Source organism: Scylla paramamosain, chromosome 9 (genome assembly GCF_035594125.1).
Source record: "Scylla paramamosain isolate STU-SP2022 chromosome 9, ASM3559412v1, whole genome shotgun sequence".
In the NCBI taxonomy this organism is placed as follows: Eukaryota; Metazoa; Arthropoda; class Malacostraca; order Decapoda; family Portunidae; genus Scylla; species Scylla paramamosain.
Genome location: NC_087159.1, coordinates 11,193,442 through 11,211,239, shown reverse-complemented (window position 1 = coordinate 11,211,239; position 17,798 = coordinate 11,193,442). Strand labels below are relative to the sequence as shown.

The window sequence follows — 17,798 nt, the reverse complement described above, 5'->3', positions numbered from 1 at the left end:
ATAAAAACAAAGAAAATATTTATAGAAACTATAAATTAGTAATATATGGGAGCTTTTGCTACATCTTGTGATATTTGAAATAAAAACCTTTCTTCAAAAACTGAATTATGGTACTGCAACCAAAGCAACTGTGTCAAAAACCGAGTTATTTGGAAAGGAAGATGTTCAGTAACCAAGGTTCCACTGTATCTGGAAACAACAATTTTAATTGAAAATAGGCAATTTGAGTATCCTGGCAAGAGTAATGCTGTATATCTCACCAAAACAAACATCTGACTGGCCTGCCTTAGTTGAAGTTAACAAACACATAGTTGGACAACCTGTTAATTTCTGCTGCAGTGTCCATGTCACTACTCCATGAACCTGTGGGTTTCTGTATTCCTCTCCCAATATGTCAGAGCAGTCATGAGAAATGTTTGTTTTGGTGTTCAATTACTTTGCCATGTTGCACTCGCTTCCTGAAAAAAATGCTAAAATCCCCATGAAAATAACTATATCCACATATCATGATGTTACTGAGTATGTTGTCATACTATATAGTATAGTCTTATTTTTATCTTCTTCATTGTTCAAATCAATAGATTTTAGACTTGTAATATGCCGCATTTGAAATAATGACAACAGTATTACTAAAAAATCACAAAAAATATTTCTGTTTTGACCAACTTCTCTCAGAATTATCCATACGAGATATTTAAAAGTCAATGCAGAATTTCCAAAGTATCATAATGATCAATGTTCTATGCATCTGTATGCACATGGGATTTACAGTAACAGTATTTTAGCTCATGTTACTAGGGGACATGCAGTAGCAACGACATCTGTTGGATTAGTTCTGAAAACTCCCCATTGGTTTGAAGATAACATTTTGTTCACTACAGAAGATCTAAAGGATCTACAATACTGATGCCTACCTATATTAAATTTATCCAAGCTACCTTATTTGTCATGTCCTATTTGTTCAGAACCCTGTCCCATGCCTTATTTGATCTTAATTTTTGACACTCAAACTTTGACTTCAGTGTGCAAAATATTTAAACCAATCATTCTCATCCATATTCACATGGTTGAACTACTGCTGTCTGTTTTCACGAGTGGCATAATCAAAGCCCCTTTTCAAATTTGCTCTGTTGCATCACCTCTTAGGTTCCTTTCACATGAGCATTACCATCCACATGTTTGATGTTGTGGCATTCTATAAACACAAGCTCTTCAATGGGACTGATCACATGAGCATCAACACCCAAGATGACATCAAAGGAACACCCAAGTCAGCAAAGATATTCAACATCCAGTGGCTAGAGGCAAGTGGACTATTCATACAAGTGTCACTTGCACGATACTAAGAGGTAAATCATATTTCACCATTTTACCATCTTGAAGATGATGGTACAGTGAAATGCATGTTAGTAGATGCTTGTGTGAAAGGGATAATGAATAATGGAACACCCAAATGCAGAGCACCCAACGCACACACACACACAAATCCTTATGAGAAAGGACCATACACTGGAATAGCATGTTCACATCTGAACAATATTACCTAAGTTCCACTACTACAAAGCACAATACAGTAAACCATCTCTAATTCAGATCCATATATTTAAAATACGGGAAGTTCTGCCTGTTTTTAGGTCCAGTTAAAATTTTTCAACAACTTTCTATAATTCAAAATGGTATGAGTTGTCCAGGCCTTACTATTCTGAGGCATCTAGAGCCAAAAGGGCAAAGCTGCACTTAGTTGGTGTATGAATTACTTCCACAAAACATGATTAAAAAACAATATATTATATACCAATATACAGCCTAATGCAAACCAATGAAAAAAAAAAAAAGCTTAATTTATCCATAGTATACAAATATATGTACATGTACAACAAAAGGTATATTATGCATGTACATACTGTGATTACTTTTCAGAACATGACTTTAGACATGTGGGTGCTGTGGCTTTGAGATCAGCACAGTGACTGTGGGTGGAATCCATGTATCTTTACAACTCTCATTGAGAACCATGAATACATATTCCACATTTTCTGGGTAATAAAAGAAATACAACTACAACCTCTCAGTAGAGGGGTAAGGGGGCTGGACATCATTCTAACTGTATTACCAGAATACACAGGAGGGATTCACATCCTCTTGAAACTTGGCAAAATTGGTGGCTTCATCCTGCTGACTCTAAGACACCTCATATGTACTGTACTCTGTTCCTATATGAAAATTTATTCCACTTCACCCATTTGGCACAGTTTGATTAGTAAGCTTGCTTGACAAAGGCATCAGCAGCTTTACTTTCTCATCATCACTGCACCTCCTTCACAAAACATGTTTCTTTATTTAGCTAACTAAACAGGTAAATCTGGTTTACACCATCAAATTAACGAGTCATTCTATAACCATAATGCAATTTTCAAAGCTTAATGGGGTAAGAACTAAGTAATCATAGCAAATATAAGTCAGTGAGAAAAAATTTACAGCTTATGCACCTTTTTACTGTAAATTTATATTAACAGCAATCATAAAAACAAGTATAAAATAAAACATGTTCTCATAAATAAGCTACTCCTGAATACAATGATACATTCTGATTTTACATAAAGTAATACAGAAGAAAAAAGGAAGGACCTTTATGAGTATCTTGTATACTGACTACTGAGGCACAACAGTACACCTGACCTGCCTCCCACTCTCTGCACTCCCACACCAGGGCATTCATCACACAAGTAATCAATGGACAATTTAGGTTTTCAATTGATATGACACAGGTCTTCACCCAATTAGTACAAACTAGAGAGGATTTACTGTGTTTTCATATCAAATTAAACTTTCACTTCATTTTTACTGTCTACATATAAAAACAACTTATACCATTAGACTTGTCATCCCTGAGGCATGAAGATTTAGAATATACTATGTTCCTACATTACAGAGGGCAAGGTCCTCTTCTGACCACAAAACAAGAAGGAAGCAGAACAGACTGGAATATATATATATATATATATATATATATATATATATATATATATATATATATATATATATATATATATATATATATATAGTGGTACCTCGACTTACGAGTTGAATTTGTTCCATAACAGAGCTTGTAACTCAATCTGCTCATTTGTCAAATCAATTTTCCCCATTGAAATTAATTGAAATGCCATTAATCAATTCCAGCTCCCAAAAAAACACCCAAATTTTTTCATTACATGTTTTTAAATACAGTAAACTGTTGATATAACAAACATCTGTTTACTGAATTTCTAGTATAACAACCAGTTTAAGGCTCATTTTATTTCAAGAAATTGTTCATAAATTACAGCATATTTCAAAATTATTACATGCTTGCTTTATGAACATCCTAGATCTTAAAATGCAGGAGAGCTGGCTGACATACAATCAACTGCATGTTTGAGAGATGAACTGTGGCTGTGTGACAGCCAGTGAATAACCGTGACATTGGGCAAAGATGTATTTCTCTCTCTCTCTCTCTCTCTCTCTCTCTCTCTCTCTCTCTCTCTCTCTCTCTCTCTCTCTCTCTCTCTCTCTCTCTCTCTCTCTCTCTCTCTCTCTCTCTCTCTCTCTCTCTGCGTGTGTGCGTGTGTGTGTGTGTGTGTTTGTGCATGTTAATCTATCTGAAAGTAAGAGAGAGAGAGAGAGAGAGAGAGAGAGAGAGAGAGAGAGAGGAGAGAGAGAGAGGAGAGAGAGAGAGAGAGAGAGAGAGAGAGAGAGAGAGAGAGAGAGAGAGAGAGAGAGAGAGAGAGAGAGAGAGAGAGAGAAAGAGGTGGGGAAGGAAAGTGTCAAATCATTGGCTATTGTCAGGATCACTAACTGGTTGTCACACAGCCACTATTCATATCTCTCTCTCTCTCTCTCTCTCTCTCTCTCTCTCTCTCTCTCTCTCTCTCTCTCTCTCTCTCTCTCTCTCTCTCTCTCTCTCTCTCTCTCTCTCTCTCTCTCTCTCTCTCCATATGTGTTCGTTATATCAATGGTTTACTGTAATAAAATGTATTCATAAATAACAAATATATAAAAACAAGTGAAGTGAATGAGTGAGACAAAAAATACTGGGCAGATGTTGTGGTGCTTGCTGTGCCAACGAGAGGCAGTGTAGCAGAAGCTCACTTGTATCTCGGATTATGGTTGGCAACTCAAAACAAAAAATCATTCAAGCAACAGCTCATATTTCAAAAAAACTCATAAGTTGGGGCACTTGTAAGTCGAGGTACCACTGTTCACATATAAAGTGAAACCTCAGTTTTCGAACTTAATTCTTTCCTGAATACCATTCAAAATCCAAAATGTTAAAAAGTCAAAACAATTTTCCCCATAGGAATCAATGTAAACTAGATTAATCCCTTCTTAGACACCCGTCCACCGTGTCTTAGCAGGTAATGACAGATGCTCCCACTGCTAAGATGACCACTCCACAACATCTCCAGCTTAAAAAATTTTTATCCAGAAAGGATGCAATGAATTAACTTCATGACACAGAACTCATCAAAAGATATTGTTTAGATCATGCAGGCATTCTCTTTGTCACCAATCAAGTGAGGGAAGCCTTACAGAGTGACATAAGGAGAGGCAACCCACTCACTGCCAAAATGAAGGTGATCATAACACTTAGACATCTTGCTGATGGGAAAAAAAGCTACTGGGAAAATGCAGTTGTACAGTAGTGATGGCATTGTGGGTCATAGAAAGAACCACAGGAAGCTCAAGATTGTTCATGAGCACCTAATCTTGTATGTTTACATCAAGGAATTCTTCAACAGGATCACATTTAACATATTTCAAAGATTCAATTACTGTCTTATCCTATGTCTCTCCTCCAAATATATAAAAATGAAGGAAATACCATATTTGATGGCTTAGAAGATGCTTATAAGAGGGGCTTATAAGATGCACCTCAATTTGACCAGGCATTGGGAAAAAAAATAAATAAATAAATAAATAAGCTGGTTTAAGCTCTGAATATAAAGTGAAGGGCTTAACCTGACATTTGAAGTCCTCTCATATGTATTCAGATCCTTATTAGATCCTAATATTTTTCCTTGGCAAATTTTATCATTTGTAACTTATAGGCAATTGTGTATGCATGTTGTTTCTGTGACTCCATTATGTTGGGTTAATATAATCTGGAAATTTTAAACAGTACTGTATAAACCGTATTGCATGAATACTGTGCAGACCATCACCACAAGGTGCCCTACCTTGTGACGCTCTCTTGAGTTATAAAATCTTTTTGTTTTGTTAAATAGTATGCAATTTTCTAAAAAGACAAGTTTCTCATTAGCTTTGAGTTAGGTTTGTTGAACATGTATGCATGGTAAGAATGTTAAAAGATAGGCACAATTTCAGTTGCATGAAGGTGTCTTACCTAAGGAACACAGTAAATCTTGCGCGTTGCCAGGTTTGGTGCATAACTGACAGCGAATTTGTTTTGGTACATGCAATGTAAGCATCATCATTTAATTTCTTCCTGACTGGTGTTATTTTATGTGAATTACCAATAAGTACAACCTGTTATACATTGTCATTTTGCAAAAAAAGAGTTGTTTTTGTGGTGTAGAAACAATCATCACTTTGTTTACATGTGCGAAGATGTTTGGGGTTTGATTTAAGGGCCACAGTTGCCATAGACTTATGACTAGCCACCATCCCAAAGCTGAACCTTGGCCTTGTAAGATACAGGCTCATTTTCTGAGATTGTTTTTTTTGGAAAAAAGGCGCATCTTATAAGCCGTCAAATACAGTATTTATAAAAACTATAAGTTAGTAATAAATGGCAGCTTTTGCTGCATCTTGTAGTATTTGAAATCAAGTAATTTTGTTTAAAAACAAAATTATGGTACAGCTACTGAAGCAATTATGAATTAAACTTGCTTGAAAACCAAGTTATTTGGAAAGGGAGATGTTCAGTAACTGAGGTTCCAGTGTGTGTGTGTTATATATATATATATATATATATATATATATATATATATATATATATATATATATATATATATATATATATATATATATATATATATATATATATATATATATATATATATACTGTACTTGATGGCATATAAGATGCACAGGCATATAAGATGCACCACTATTTCAGCAAGGCATATTCAGGAAAAAAAAGGTTTTATATGCATTTAATTAAAGGAAGCTAGCAGTACAACTGAACAAAAAGCAAGCAATCCCAATAGTAAAAATATCCTACATGATTGTAATAATAAAACAGAAGTAGTGGCCCACTCACAGAGGCGAGACAAAGAACAAAACCCAGCTGCCAAGATGTCGATAACACACTTGAACAGAGCTGCGTTTTCACTTTCAACATTTCCTTACATAATATTATGGTTAAAAAACATGATATAGCACCCTTGCCTATAATACGGTAGTGTAGATCTTCAGGTGTACAGGTGAAGGAAATTACAAAATTAAATCTACAGGAGGCCTCACATTTACATATAAGATGAAGGGTGATTTTTTGAGCTATTTTTTATGAAAAAGGTGCATCTTACATGTTGTCAAATATGGTGTGTGTGTGTGTGTGTTTATATATATATATATATATATATATATATATATATATATATATATATATATATATATATATATATATATATATATATATATATACTTTTTTTTTTTTTTTTTTTTTTTTACTTCACTTTAAGTAGTCATCACTGGATAGATGTGATGTATAAAAATAAATAATAAAAGAATTATCTCTTCCAATACAGGGTGTCTTACAAGTTATATACCTCAGGATATGATAGTTCAAGTAATTCTAAGATGAAATTACTCTATATACATATGCGGTGTGTTTTGCTTAATTTTGTGAGAAATTAATGCGTAAGTTGTGTGTTTCAGAAACTGCTCGCCTGGTCCTCTGTCTCCCTACCTACTCGGCTCACTACTCAAGTGGTGCCACACAACATAAAGGGATAATTTTTTGTGTGCAATCTTTGCAGTCAAACCCTTACAGGAAACAGTTAGCAAATGAGATTAAATTTTTGTATGTCAGTGAATAAAATGTACCTGTAACACAGCAATTAGCTGTCAAGTGCAATATTTTAAATACATGTGGCAACTCACCAGCTTGATGATGACAGCCCGGTGTTTCTGCCACACCTGTAATCATCCCTTTAGATTATACAATATTCTTTCTAAGTTATGTCAAATTGTGCTACGTTTTATGAATTTTGCCCCTTTATGTATTTGTGTATTTGTTTTTGTAATCTTGTACTGGTACTACTGATAGTGGGGCTTGTTACTGTCACCTTGACAATACCATCTTGATCTGCTCCAACATGTTCAGCTGCTGCAGAAGTACCAGGGAAACATCCTCTCTCACAGAGATGCTGATACACTCTGTAGAATACTCCAATATCTGGGAATCTTCTGTCTGAGTACCTACATTTGTATTTTGCTACTGCAGCCCAGGCATTCCCATTATAGAATCTGTACATGAATATCATGTCTGAATAATCAATGTCGTTGCATGTGAAAGGCATTTTCACAGTAGCAAAAAGATGCACTTTGGCAGTCAACTGATTGACTGTTGAAGGGGATGACAACTGCAGTGAATTGCAATGTATGTTTAAGAAATAGCACTTAATAACCACTTTATTACTGTGTTACCTGTGCATTTTCTTTACTGACATATACAAAAATTTAATCTGTCATTTGCTGTTTCATGTAAGGATTTGATTGCGTTGATCGTACACAAAATAATTATCACTTCGTGCTGCTTGGTGCCACTTGAGTAGCAAAGCCAAGCAGGAAGGAAAGAAGCAGAGAACCATCCAGAAGAGTGGCTCCCACAACACACAAATTACACATTAATTTCTTGCAAAATAAAGTAAGACAGCATATGTGTATAGAGTATTTTTAACTTAAAATTACTTGAACTATCATATCCTGATGTATATACCTTGACTTACAGGATACGTGTGCTAATTCTCAACAATCTACATCTGCTTTCATCAACTACTCTACTGACTCTCAACTCCATTATCATCTTCTGCTCCTCTTTCCCTTAATTTACTGCTAATTTTCTTAAGACATTTCTCAAGCCTACCCATAAAAGTGTCTACATCTGCTTTGGTCATCCCTAGGGCAGCAGCAGCAGTCAAATACCCATGTGGATAGTTTGGATGATGGGCACCCCAACCTGTGGATAGCAGACAAGACATCATGATGATGATGAAAATGACAAATATGAAGCTAAATTTTAAGAAAATGGTCTTCCAGTTCTTCTGAAACAGACTCAGTTCCTTCTCTATGAAATTCTATTAGAGATACATGGTGCCTGATGTAACTAAACAAATAAGGGCAAAAAACTATTAGTCTTAATGACCAGTCTCTGATTTTATTTTTTGTCTGCAAAATACCAATTATGCTATATACTTTACTTTACTTTGGGATATTTTGAAATCATCCTAAATCAGTATTTATAAGATTATATATATACGAGTATATATATATATATATATATATATATATATATATATATATATATATATATATATATATATATATATATATATATATATATATATATATATATATATATAGTAGAACCTCGGTTTTCGAACTTAATTAGTTCCTAAATGCCATTTGAAATCCAAAACGTTAAAAAGTCAAAACAATTTTCCCCATAGGAATCAATGTAAAATAGATTAATCCCTTCCTAGACACCTGTCCACTGTGTCTTAGCAGTTAATGACAGATGCTCCCACTGCTAAGATGACCACTCCACAACATCTCCAGCTTAAAAATTTCTTATCCAGAAAGGATGTAATGAATTAACTTCATGACACAGAACTCATTAAAAGATATTGTTTAGATCATGCAGGCATTCTCTTTGTCACCAATCAAGTGAGGAAGCCTTACAGAGACACTGAGAGCAACCCACTCACCGTCAAAATGAAGGTGATCATGACACTTAGACATCTTGCAGCTGGGAAAAGCTACTGGGAAAATGCAGTTGTACAATAGTGATGGCACTGTGAGTTATAGAGAGAGCCACAGGAGGCTCAGGATTACTCCCAAGTGCCAAACCTTATTTGTTTACATTGAGGTTCTTCAATAGGATCACATTTAGCTTATTTCAGATCCAATTACTGTCTTACTCTGTGTCTATCCTCCAAATACATAAAAATGAAGAAAATATTTACAGAAACTATAAATTAGTAATAAATGGCAGTTTTTGCTAGGTCTTATAGTACTTGAAATCATGTAACTTTGTTTGAAAACTGAATTATGGTATGGCAAATGAACCAATTACAAGTTAAAATTTTTGTTCGAAAACCAAGTTCTTCGGAAAGGGAGACATCTGATAACCAAGGTTCCAATATATATATATATATATATGGCCAATGCTATTTTCCTTAATGCTTTGACATGAAATTCACTATAACTAAATTAAGGGAAAGAAAGAAAAGAAAACAAAAAAACTAGTCACTAAATCATAAAAACATATTTTATACAACCATAACAACACATAATTCAAACTGACCTTTAAGTGTAACACCAGCTATTGTTTTGATCTGGTTGGGAGTCACCACTCTGACTCCTGACACACCTCTTAGGAAAAGCTGAGAACCTAATTCTGTCCCAACACCCTTAGGAATGGTAAGCCCTGGAAAAAGCATGGAAGAGAAAGATGTAAAAGATGAAAGAATAACCAAAGGAAATTCAATAAAACCATAAGTTTTTTTTTTTTTTTTTTTTTTATATACTCACCCATGGAAATTGGATTATTTTTGGTTAGGAGTAACTGTAAATCGAAGCCGTTAGCCACTTCTTCCAGTCTTGTCCGCAGGTAGTCCATGTGTTCTGAACGCTGGGTCATGAGGGAAGTGTAACCCTGCACTCCCATGGACAGTAAAGTAATGAACAGGTCCAACACTGGGCTCACTGATGCTCGTCCTGGTGAAGTAGAAAACTGGTACATGGCTATGTAAATGAGAGAAAAAAAGCAAACTCTCTAAATCTAAGGAAAAAACAATATTCATGTAAAGTAAAAAGATTCACATATACATTTCCATTAACATTACACAGTTCTCTACAGTAAATATCTATTACCATCAATCTCTTGATAAGAAAATGAGGAGGAAATAAAAAAAGTATAAATATAAACCTTGACAAGTCAAATAACAGTAAGTGATCTAAACTAAGGAAATATATCTCAACAGCTGGAATACCTAAACATATTAAATTTATCTAAAAGGATATCTGTACCAGGTACTTATAATACCATTCATGCATTCTTTAAATACTCACCAGGATACATTTTGCCAATGTGTTCTATAAACTGAGCATCAAACCCAGCTACAACAGCTCCTCCCACTGGAACCATAAAGTTCTTGTCTGTGCTCTGGATGAATGCATCCACACGCCCAACTCTGGTATTGAATTATCATTTATAGTTGTTACTACTCTGAGACAATTGCTAGATAAGTATGGGGAGAAACATAAAGAGTTGCACCTTATTTTCATAGATTTGGAAAAAGCATACAATAGGGTGCCACACCACAAAGTTTGGAAAAGTATGAGAAGGAAAGGAGCAGCAGAAAACTATGTTAAGAGTGATCCAGGACACATACAAAAATGCAAGGTTTAGGGTGAGGAGCAGTGTGGCAACAGCAGAGGAATTCCCAGGGAGAGTTGGTCTCCATCAGGGGTCCTCTCTGAGCCCCTATCTATTAAACCTCTTCATGGATGGAATTGTTGAAAATATTAAGGAGAAGGCACCATGCACCATGCTGTTTGCAGATGACATTGTTGTGGTGGATGAAAGTTAGGATTGTGTAGAGAGAAAGTTGAAATGTTGGAGAAGTGCACTGGAGGAAAGAGGTTTAGGGTTAGCAGGGAGAAGACCAAGTATCTATGCTTTAATGGACAATAGAGGATGAAGTATTGATGCAGGATAGAAAGTTAAAGTGTCAAGGAATTTTGATACTTGGGCTCTCATATATCAACAGGTGGCAACCTGAATGTAGAGGTTAACCACTGTATCCAGTTTGGGTGGAAAATTTAGAAAAGAATGACTGGAGTGCTCTGTGACCACAAAATTAGTGTCAGAGTAAAAGGTAAAGTTTTTAAGTCATTGGTGAGGCCAGCAATGACATATGATGCTGAATTGTGACCAATAAAGAAATCACAGGAAGAGAAGCTGGAGGCTGCTGAGATAAGAAAGTTAAAGTGGATGCTTGGTGTGACCAAGAAGGAAAAAGTGAAAAATAATTTAGTAAGAGGAGAAACCAAAGTAACAGGAGTGACAAAGAAACTACAACAGAGGAGAATGCAATGATTTGGTCATATTTAAAAGAGAGGAACAGTATGCCGGCAGAAGAATACTAGATATGGAAATAAAAGGGAGAAGATAATGAGACAGGCTGAAGAAGCAATGGAAGAATTACATAGGAGAGAACCTGAGGGAGAAAGGGTTGAGTGGAGAGATGGTGGAAGACAGAGCCTTATGGAGATTAGCAAGGAACAGCAGCCCAATGTGAACATGGGAGCAGCTGCAGAAGAGAATCTTTATTCCATATTATTATTATTATTATTAATATTATTATTATTATTATTATTATTACTATCAACATCATTGCATGGATATTGCAAATTCTCAACAGTTACACTTCCTGTCTCAGTATCTCTGCATTCCAAAAGCACGAGAACTCACAAACTCATTATCATGGCCTTTGAAAATAGCATTAAGACCCCAAACTGTTTACCCTACATGTTATAAAACAGTGACTTTATGGAATCAGAACTCTTTCTTTGGTTTGCCTCCTCCTGTTTTCCATTTCAAGTATTTGTCATGTCAGGGTTTACTCAAGCAGTAGCACTGGTGCAACCATGATGCCTGAAACAGTGTGAATAAGTCTTGCTTAAGGTCCTGATGACCAATACAACATGACAAGAGAATGAATTATCCAGTGGGATGCATTAGGGTGTCAGAAACTTCACTCAAGGTATTACTGAGACTAGTTACATAAAAATCTAGTTCACACAAAGACAAACCCCCAAATGCATATAATAGGTGAAAGTTTATATTAAAACTACTCAGTATAGCAGACAGGAAAGACAGCAATACCAGCCTACCACCCTCATGTCTTTTACTAAACCAAAGGGTATTAAGGCATTTGCATTCAAAATCTCCATGACAAAGAAAAGATAATATTAGGGATTAAATAATATAATACTTAAGATTTCCTTTTCATCCTATGAGAATGGTTAAGTTTTTGAATGAGAGATTCACAGGCCTCTACCCTTACACCCATGTTCTGTTTACCTGTTATTAACAAATATTTCATATTTCAGTAATACTTGAAGGGCCATCCAAGTGTTTTTTTTTTTTTTTTTTTTTTCACAAATTTTTAATTGTTCCTACCTTCCAGCTTGTTGTATGTGATGAAGACATTTTGTTGACTGAAGACCATAAGCATTGTTCACTATGTGTGGAATGTCATGTTCCTTGCAGATCTTGGCAACCTTGAGTATTAAAATTTGTGCACTAGTTAGGTAAGACTGCCAAGTAAAATACTACTCTGTCATTGATACATCATTCTGACATTAAAAATTCATAACATGGCAAGACAACATATATTTCAAAGTAAAACAGAGTGCATTATATTTCATGTATTCAAGTTTACTTTACTTTATTCCCCACTTTAACATTCAGTAGTTCTTTTAAATCCATTATTAGAAGATTATGATCTTGATATGTCACTGGCCTAAGGTGGATATTATATTTTTGTATAGTTATTTTATTAATCTGATTCATTTGGTTGTCATATATTAATAAACTGCATTGTGATACTCTGATATACATTGGCTAGATAATGAATGAATGGTGAAGAGAATATTTTTAAGTATTTTTGGAATCTGTCTCCTTTTACACTCCCATATCTAGCTTCCAAAAATACTTAAAAATATTCTCTTCACCATTCATTCATTATCTAGCCAACATATATCAGAGTATCACAATGCAGTTTATTAATATATGACAACCAAATGAATCAGATTAATAAAATAACTATACAAAAATATAATATCCACCTTGGGCCAGTAACATATCAAGATCATAATCTTCTATTGAGAACAGAAAAATATAGAACACAGTACCTCTTCTAAGCGGTCCACACCTCGGGGAGCAAAGCAACTGGTGGTGGTGAGAATGGCTGCCACATTTTCTGGACTGAGGGTGGACACCTTCTCCTTCAGAGCTGGCACATCTGTCCTCAGCTCATCCCCTTCCAGGACATTTTCTATCACCACAACTTGGTAGCCTGGTGACCATATGACACCCATCATCAAAAGCAACACACAGCATCACAAGTACTACACATTTATCACTATTTCAACATTCCTTTCATTATATGTTCATAAGATACTACAATATATATATATATATATATATATATATATATATATAAAATGCATGACATGAACATAACCTCTGCATTAACATGATGCTTCAGGGAATAATAATGTTTAGTTAGAAACATTAATTTACATAATTGTCTTCCATTGTAATTACATTCTACACACTCAACCCAAGGAAATGTACGGCAAAGTGATATATGTTCATTCATTCTCCATTTTGGTTTAGAGTTCCCCATGTTTACATTTAAAGGAATACAAAAAAAACATAAAATGGGTCAGCACTATACAAGAACATGAAGGGAGTGGCAGGACTGCTACAGTTTAAACTCAAGCCTACATGATGAAATTTAATTCTGAATACCAAATAATTTTAAGGACCTTTATTTACTGATACATGATAACAGTTCTCCTTATAGATGAAAATATATATTGAGAAAAAACATGTTTGTTACAAATTAACTCACTAGTGTTGAATCCCTTATTCTGCAAATTCCACAAGAAAGAATATTTAGCACTTACCTGCAGTAACAATGGCCTTCAGGCAAGACTTCTGATCAATCCTTGGCCAGAGGACATACTTGGCCTGGGGTCGAGACTCTCGGAGGGACAAAAGAGTCATCATCACAGTCATCCCTGTGGCCATCGGCATCACCAAACAGGCCTGGGTCCCTCGGATTCCTAAGCCAGAGTAGGTTGAAGGCTTAAACAAAGAAAGAGAAATATGCACATCATGGGGATGGGGACCATGCATTGAATACATACCAGAGAGAGAGAGAGAGAGAGAGAGAGAGAGAGAGAGAGAGAGAGAGAGAGAGAGAGAGAGAGAGAGAGAGAGAGAGAGAGAGAGAGAGAGAGAGAGAGAGAGAGAGAGAGAGAGAGAGAGAGAGAGAGAGAGACACAAGGGAACAGACATTCATTTATTCACTATCAACTATTCCCTCTTATGTAATAATCTTTAAAAGTTATATATCCCCAAATTTATTGAAAATTTCTCCATAGACATGTACAAAAAATAATGTGACACAATTTTCTCTCAAAGATGGAATCTTAAAAAAACAAGTTTCTTATTATTACTTTTATCATAGAAGGGGATTAAAAGAGAAAGCAATAAGGGACTATAACACCTTTCTCCTACAATTTTTTTTCCATCACAAAACAAGATGCAAGTGCTTAATTATTCATTTTTGTCAATTTATAACCTTATACTTTTCTTTCTGTGTTTTTATGCATGGAATATGACACAATGTTACTAAACTGTAAATTGCAAACTACACATACAAGACAAAGAATGCTTTAGAAAAAAAAGTCTCATAACTTTTCTAGTAAACAACTTACAGTATATCAACAAAAACTAGGATTTGCAACACAAATTCACATCTTCATATATTACCAAGTTCACACTATTTTTCATTCAGCACAAGAGGTAGGTGATAAATATTAGTCACATGAAAAGTTTATTGGATGAGATAGCACTTCATACTAGGTCATGGAGCCCCACACACTGTGGTCATTACAGCAGCAGAGCAATGTTTGATATGAAAAGAACAATTAGCTTACCAATCCTCCTTATGAGGTCAAGAACCATAGCATTAGTCAGCTTGTTGAGGAGACTTGATCCTGCAGCTTTGGGTTGGACCTCAGAAATGTCCCCAGAACGACCTATGCCATGCCCCAGCCTGTAATGTCGCTGGGCCACCAGACCTGAGTCAAGTAATTCTTCCTAAGATCACTTAGTTTACTAATTTCTCTTTCACTTAACTTAAAAAAAATAATGTTTTTTTAGTCTTATGGAACAGCTGTTTCAATCCTGACTGCACCTCCACCAAACAACAAGTCTTAGGGCAGCATTTCAGTGTTGATACATTTGTGATATAGAGGTGAAACATGCAATCCTGTTTTCTCTCACCATAAATATGAACACTCTTATATATAATCTGTGGAAAAAACTGAAATGCACTTTTCATATAAAATATTTGTAGAATAAATTGTATAAATCACTTTCTTTAACAAACCTTTGAAATTAATATGGTGGTGTATTCAATAAACAGATGCATGTATAGAACAATTTACATTTATTATGTGATTGTTGGATATTTCATATTCAGCAAGTTAATTTTTATGCCGAACGCTGTATATCTCCATTTTGTTTTTAAACTTTCAAAATAATAACTCACAGTCCTGATGTTCATCACTCTCAATCACAAATCCTTATTCCTCTAATGCAATTTGTAAACAAGCGGAGTTACAAAAGATAAAATGAGAATTTTTATAAGAAATCAAGAGCTTCCTGTTTACCTGAAAAGATGCGAGATTCCCGCTCTCCAACCCCACAATTGGCTGGGAAGTTGTTGCTGTCCATTTTGGACAAGTCAACTAACAAACCTTCAATTGTCTGGTCATCCCAACCTTCATCTGGACACTTCCGCTGAATGAAGGATGGTGAAGTCAAGTATTTTATAAATGAAGGTCTGTATAAAAAGAAAAGAGAATACCCTCCCCAGTATCACCTGTGTTTGTATGACAACTATTCTCCCTCACTTCAAGCATCTGTAAATTGCATTATCTTAGTATCTCCAACATCATAAAGCAACTGAATATTTCTAGGGCAGGTATAAAAATTGAGGCATACAGTGTTTGGAATAACTGTAGAAATAATTGTTGTACTGTTATTTTGATGCTTGTACTCCTTCTTAGGTAAGGTTCTTGTTATTACTGCAGACACTCTTTCTGTGATCCTGTGATATAATCATAATGCTCCCATATACAAGAATACAGTACTTCAAAAAATAACATAAAACAAATAAAAGAAAATAAGAAATTAACAAAAAAAAAATTATAATTTATTTCAACAACATATACAAAAGTTACACTCTGGCAATTGCACTGCTTAATTTATAATTCACCCATCTTTCTTTATTCACAGTATGAACATAGTTTACTAAACAAAGGTTTGTATGGTTAATATCACATATTCTACTCCAGTTAACATGAAGTAGACTTCAGCTTCAAAACCTTACCTTTTCTAGTAGCTGGTGTATCCTGCTTCGTCGTGAAATGTCAGCATCCCGTGCCTGCTTTAGATAAGTTGATGGGAGAAAGCGTTCTGCCAACCTTAAAGACTCTGCATCCATTTCTGCCATGTGGGGATAGAGAAGCTAAATACTCGAAAATTACAGCATCTTTATCAACATTGTGATGTAAGAACACAAGGTAATAAAGGCATCTGCAAAAGGCCAGCTGGTTTACACAAGGCAGCTGTTCCATAATTTTATCCAGCCTCCTCCTGAACAATTTGTACATCTACTACATTCTTATTAGGTTTGTTCCATTTACCGATAATAAGCCAATTTTTGCCTATTATGATGCTTCACTCATTCATGACACTGTGTGAACAAATGTTTGCCGACATCGTCTAAATTGTATGAATTTGAATGTTCCTAAAATAAATAAATCTGATTTTTATAATATAACTGCAGAGATGGAATTATGGCCTCAATAACCTCTTGAAGAAGATTTATGTAAGCACCTATACACACAATATCAAGTCATCAACATACATAAACACCCATGGTACAGCTCGCACACTGCCCGGCATTCTCATCTCTAGGAACCTTCTTCAGCCAGGTTTTGACAAATAAAGGTCCATCTATAATTCCACCTACAGTGCCACCTACCCCTGCTTACCTGAGGTTGGTCCTGTGGCTTGTCTTGGCTAAGCTGACGTGTGACAACAACTACAAGATAGCAGTGTCCTCTTGTCGGCTGTCAACTCGCAAACCACCACCACGCAGCATCTGTGTATGTGTGTGTGTATGTCTATCGGCCTTGATCGGTACGCTTATAATAATAATAATAATAATAATAATAATAATAATAATAATAATAATAATGACATTTCTATCCTACGCCTTTTTTTTATTCATACTAAATTATAAAAACAATAACATACAGGGAAATCTACACCAATTTATCACAATGATTTAAATAGCTTATAAAAAAAAAAGAGAAGGGGGAAAAAAAAGAGGGAGGAGGGGCATAAAATATCATAACTTCTTGCAGGAAATCGAAGTTGTAAGCAATCAAAACAGGAAATGTATCTTGCAGGAAATCGAACAGTTGCAAGCAATCAAAATAGGGAATGTATATGCAAAAATATACATATGCAGGATTTAAAGAGCAAATGAGAGAGAGAGAGAGAGAGAGAGAGAGAGAGAGAGAGAGAGAGAGAGCACAAAATTTCATAACCTCTTGCACAAAGTCAAACAGATGTGAGCTATATAAAAAAAAAATATATATATATATATATATATATATATATATATATATATATATATATATATATATATATATATATATATATATATATATATATATATATATATATATAT

The 17,798-nt window shown here is 34.9% G+C and overlaps 1 protein-coding gene across 1 annotated transcript; it reads right to left on the bottom strand.

The window, feature by feature from the left end:
- Positions 1-6,144: 6,144 nt before the first annotated feature.
- On the bottom strand, positions 6,145-17,237 carry LOC135103588 (O-phosphoseryl-tRNA(Sec) selenium transferase-like). Its single transcript, XM_064010053.1, has 11 exons — positions 17,095-17,237; positions 16,428-16,543; positions 15,706-15,835; positions 14,968-15,111; positions 13,930-14,088; positions 13,150-13,313; positions 12,416-12,516; positions 10,300-10,421; positions 9,760-9,945; positions 9,533-9,655; positions 6,145-8,185 (listed from the first exon to the last, which is right to left on the bottom strand). Exons 2-11 carry the CDS (start codon positions 16,539-16,541, stop codon positions 8,007-8,009), a joined length of 1,422 nt encoding a protein of 473 aa, XP_063866123.1. The 5' UTR covers positions 16,542-16,543; positions 17,095-17,237; the 3' UTR covers positions 6,145-8,006.
- Between the last annotated feature and the right edge of the window lie 561 nt (positions 17,238-17,798).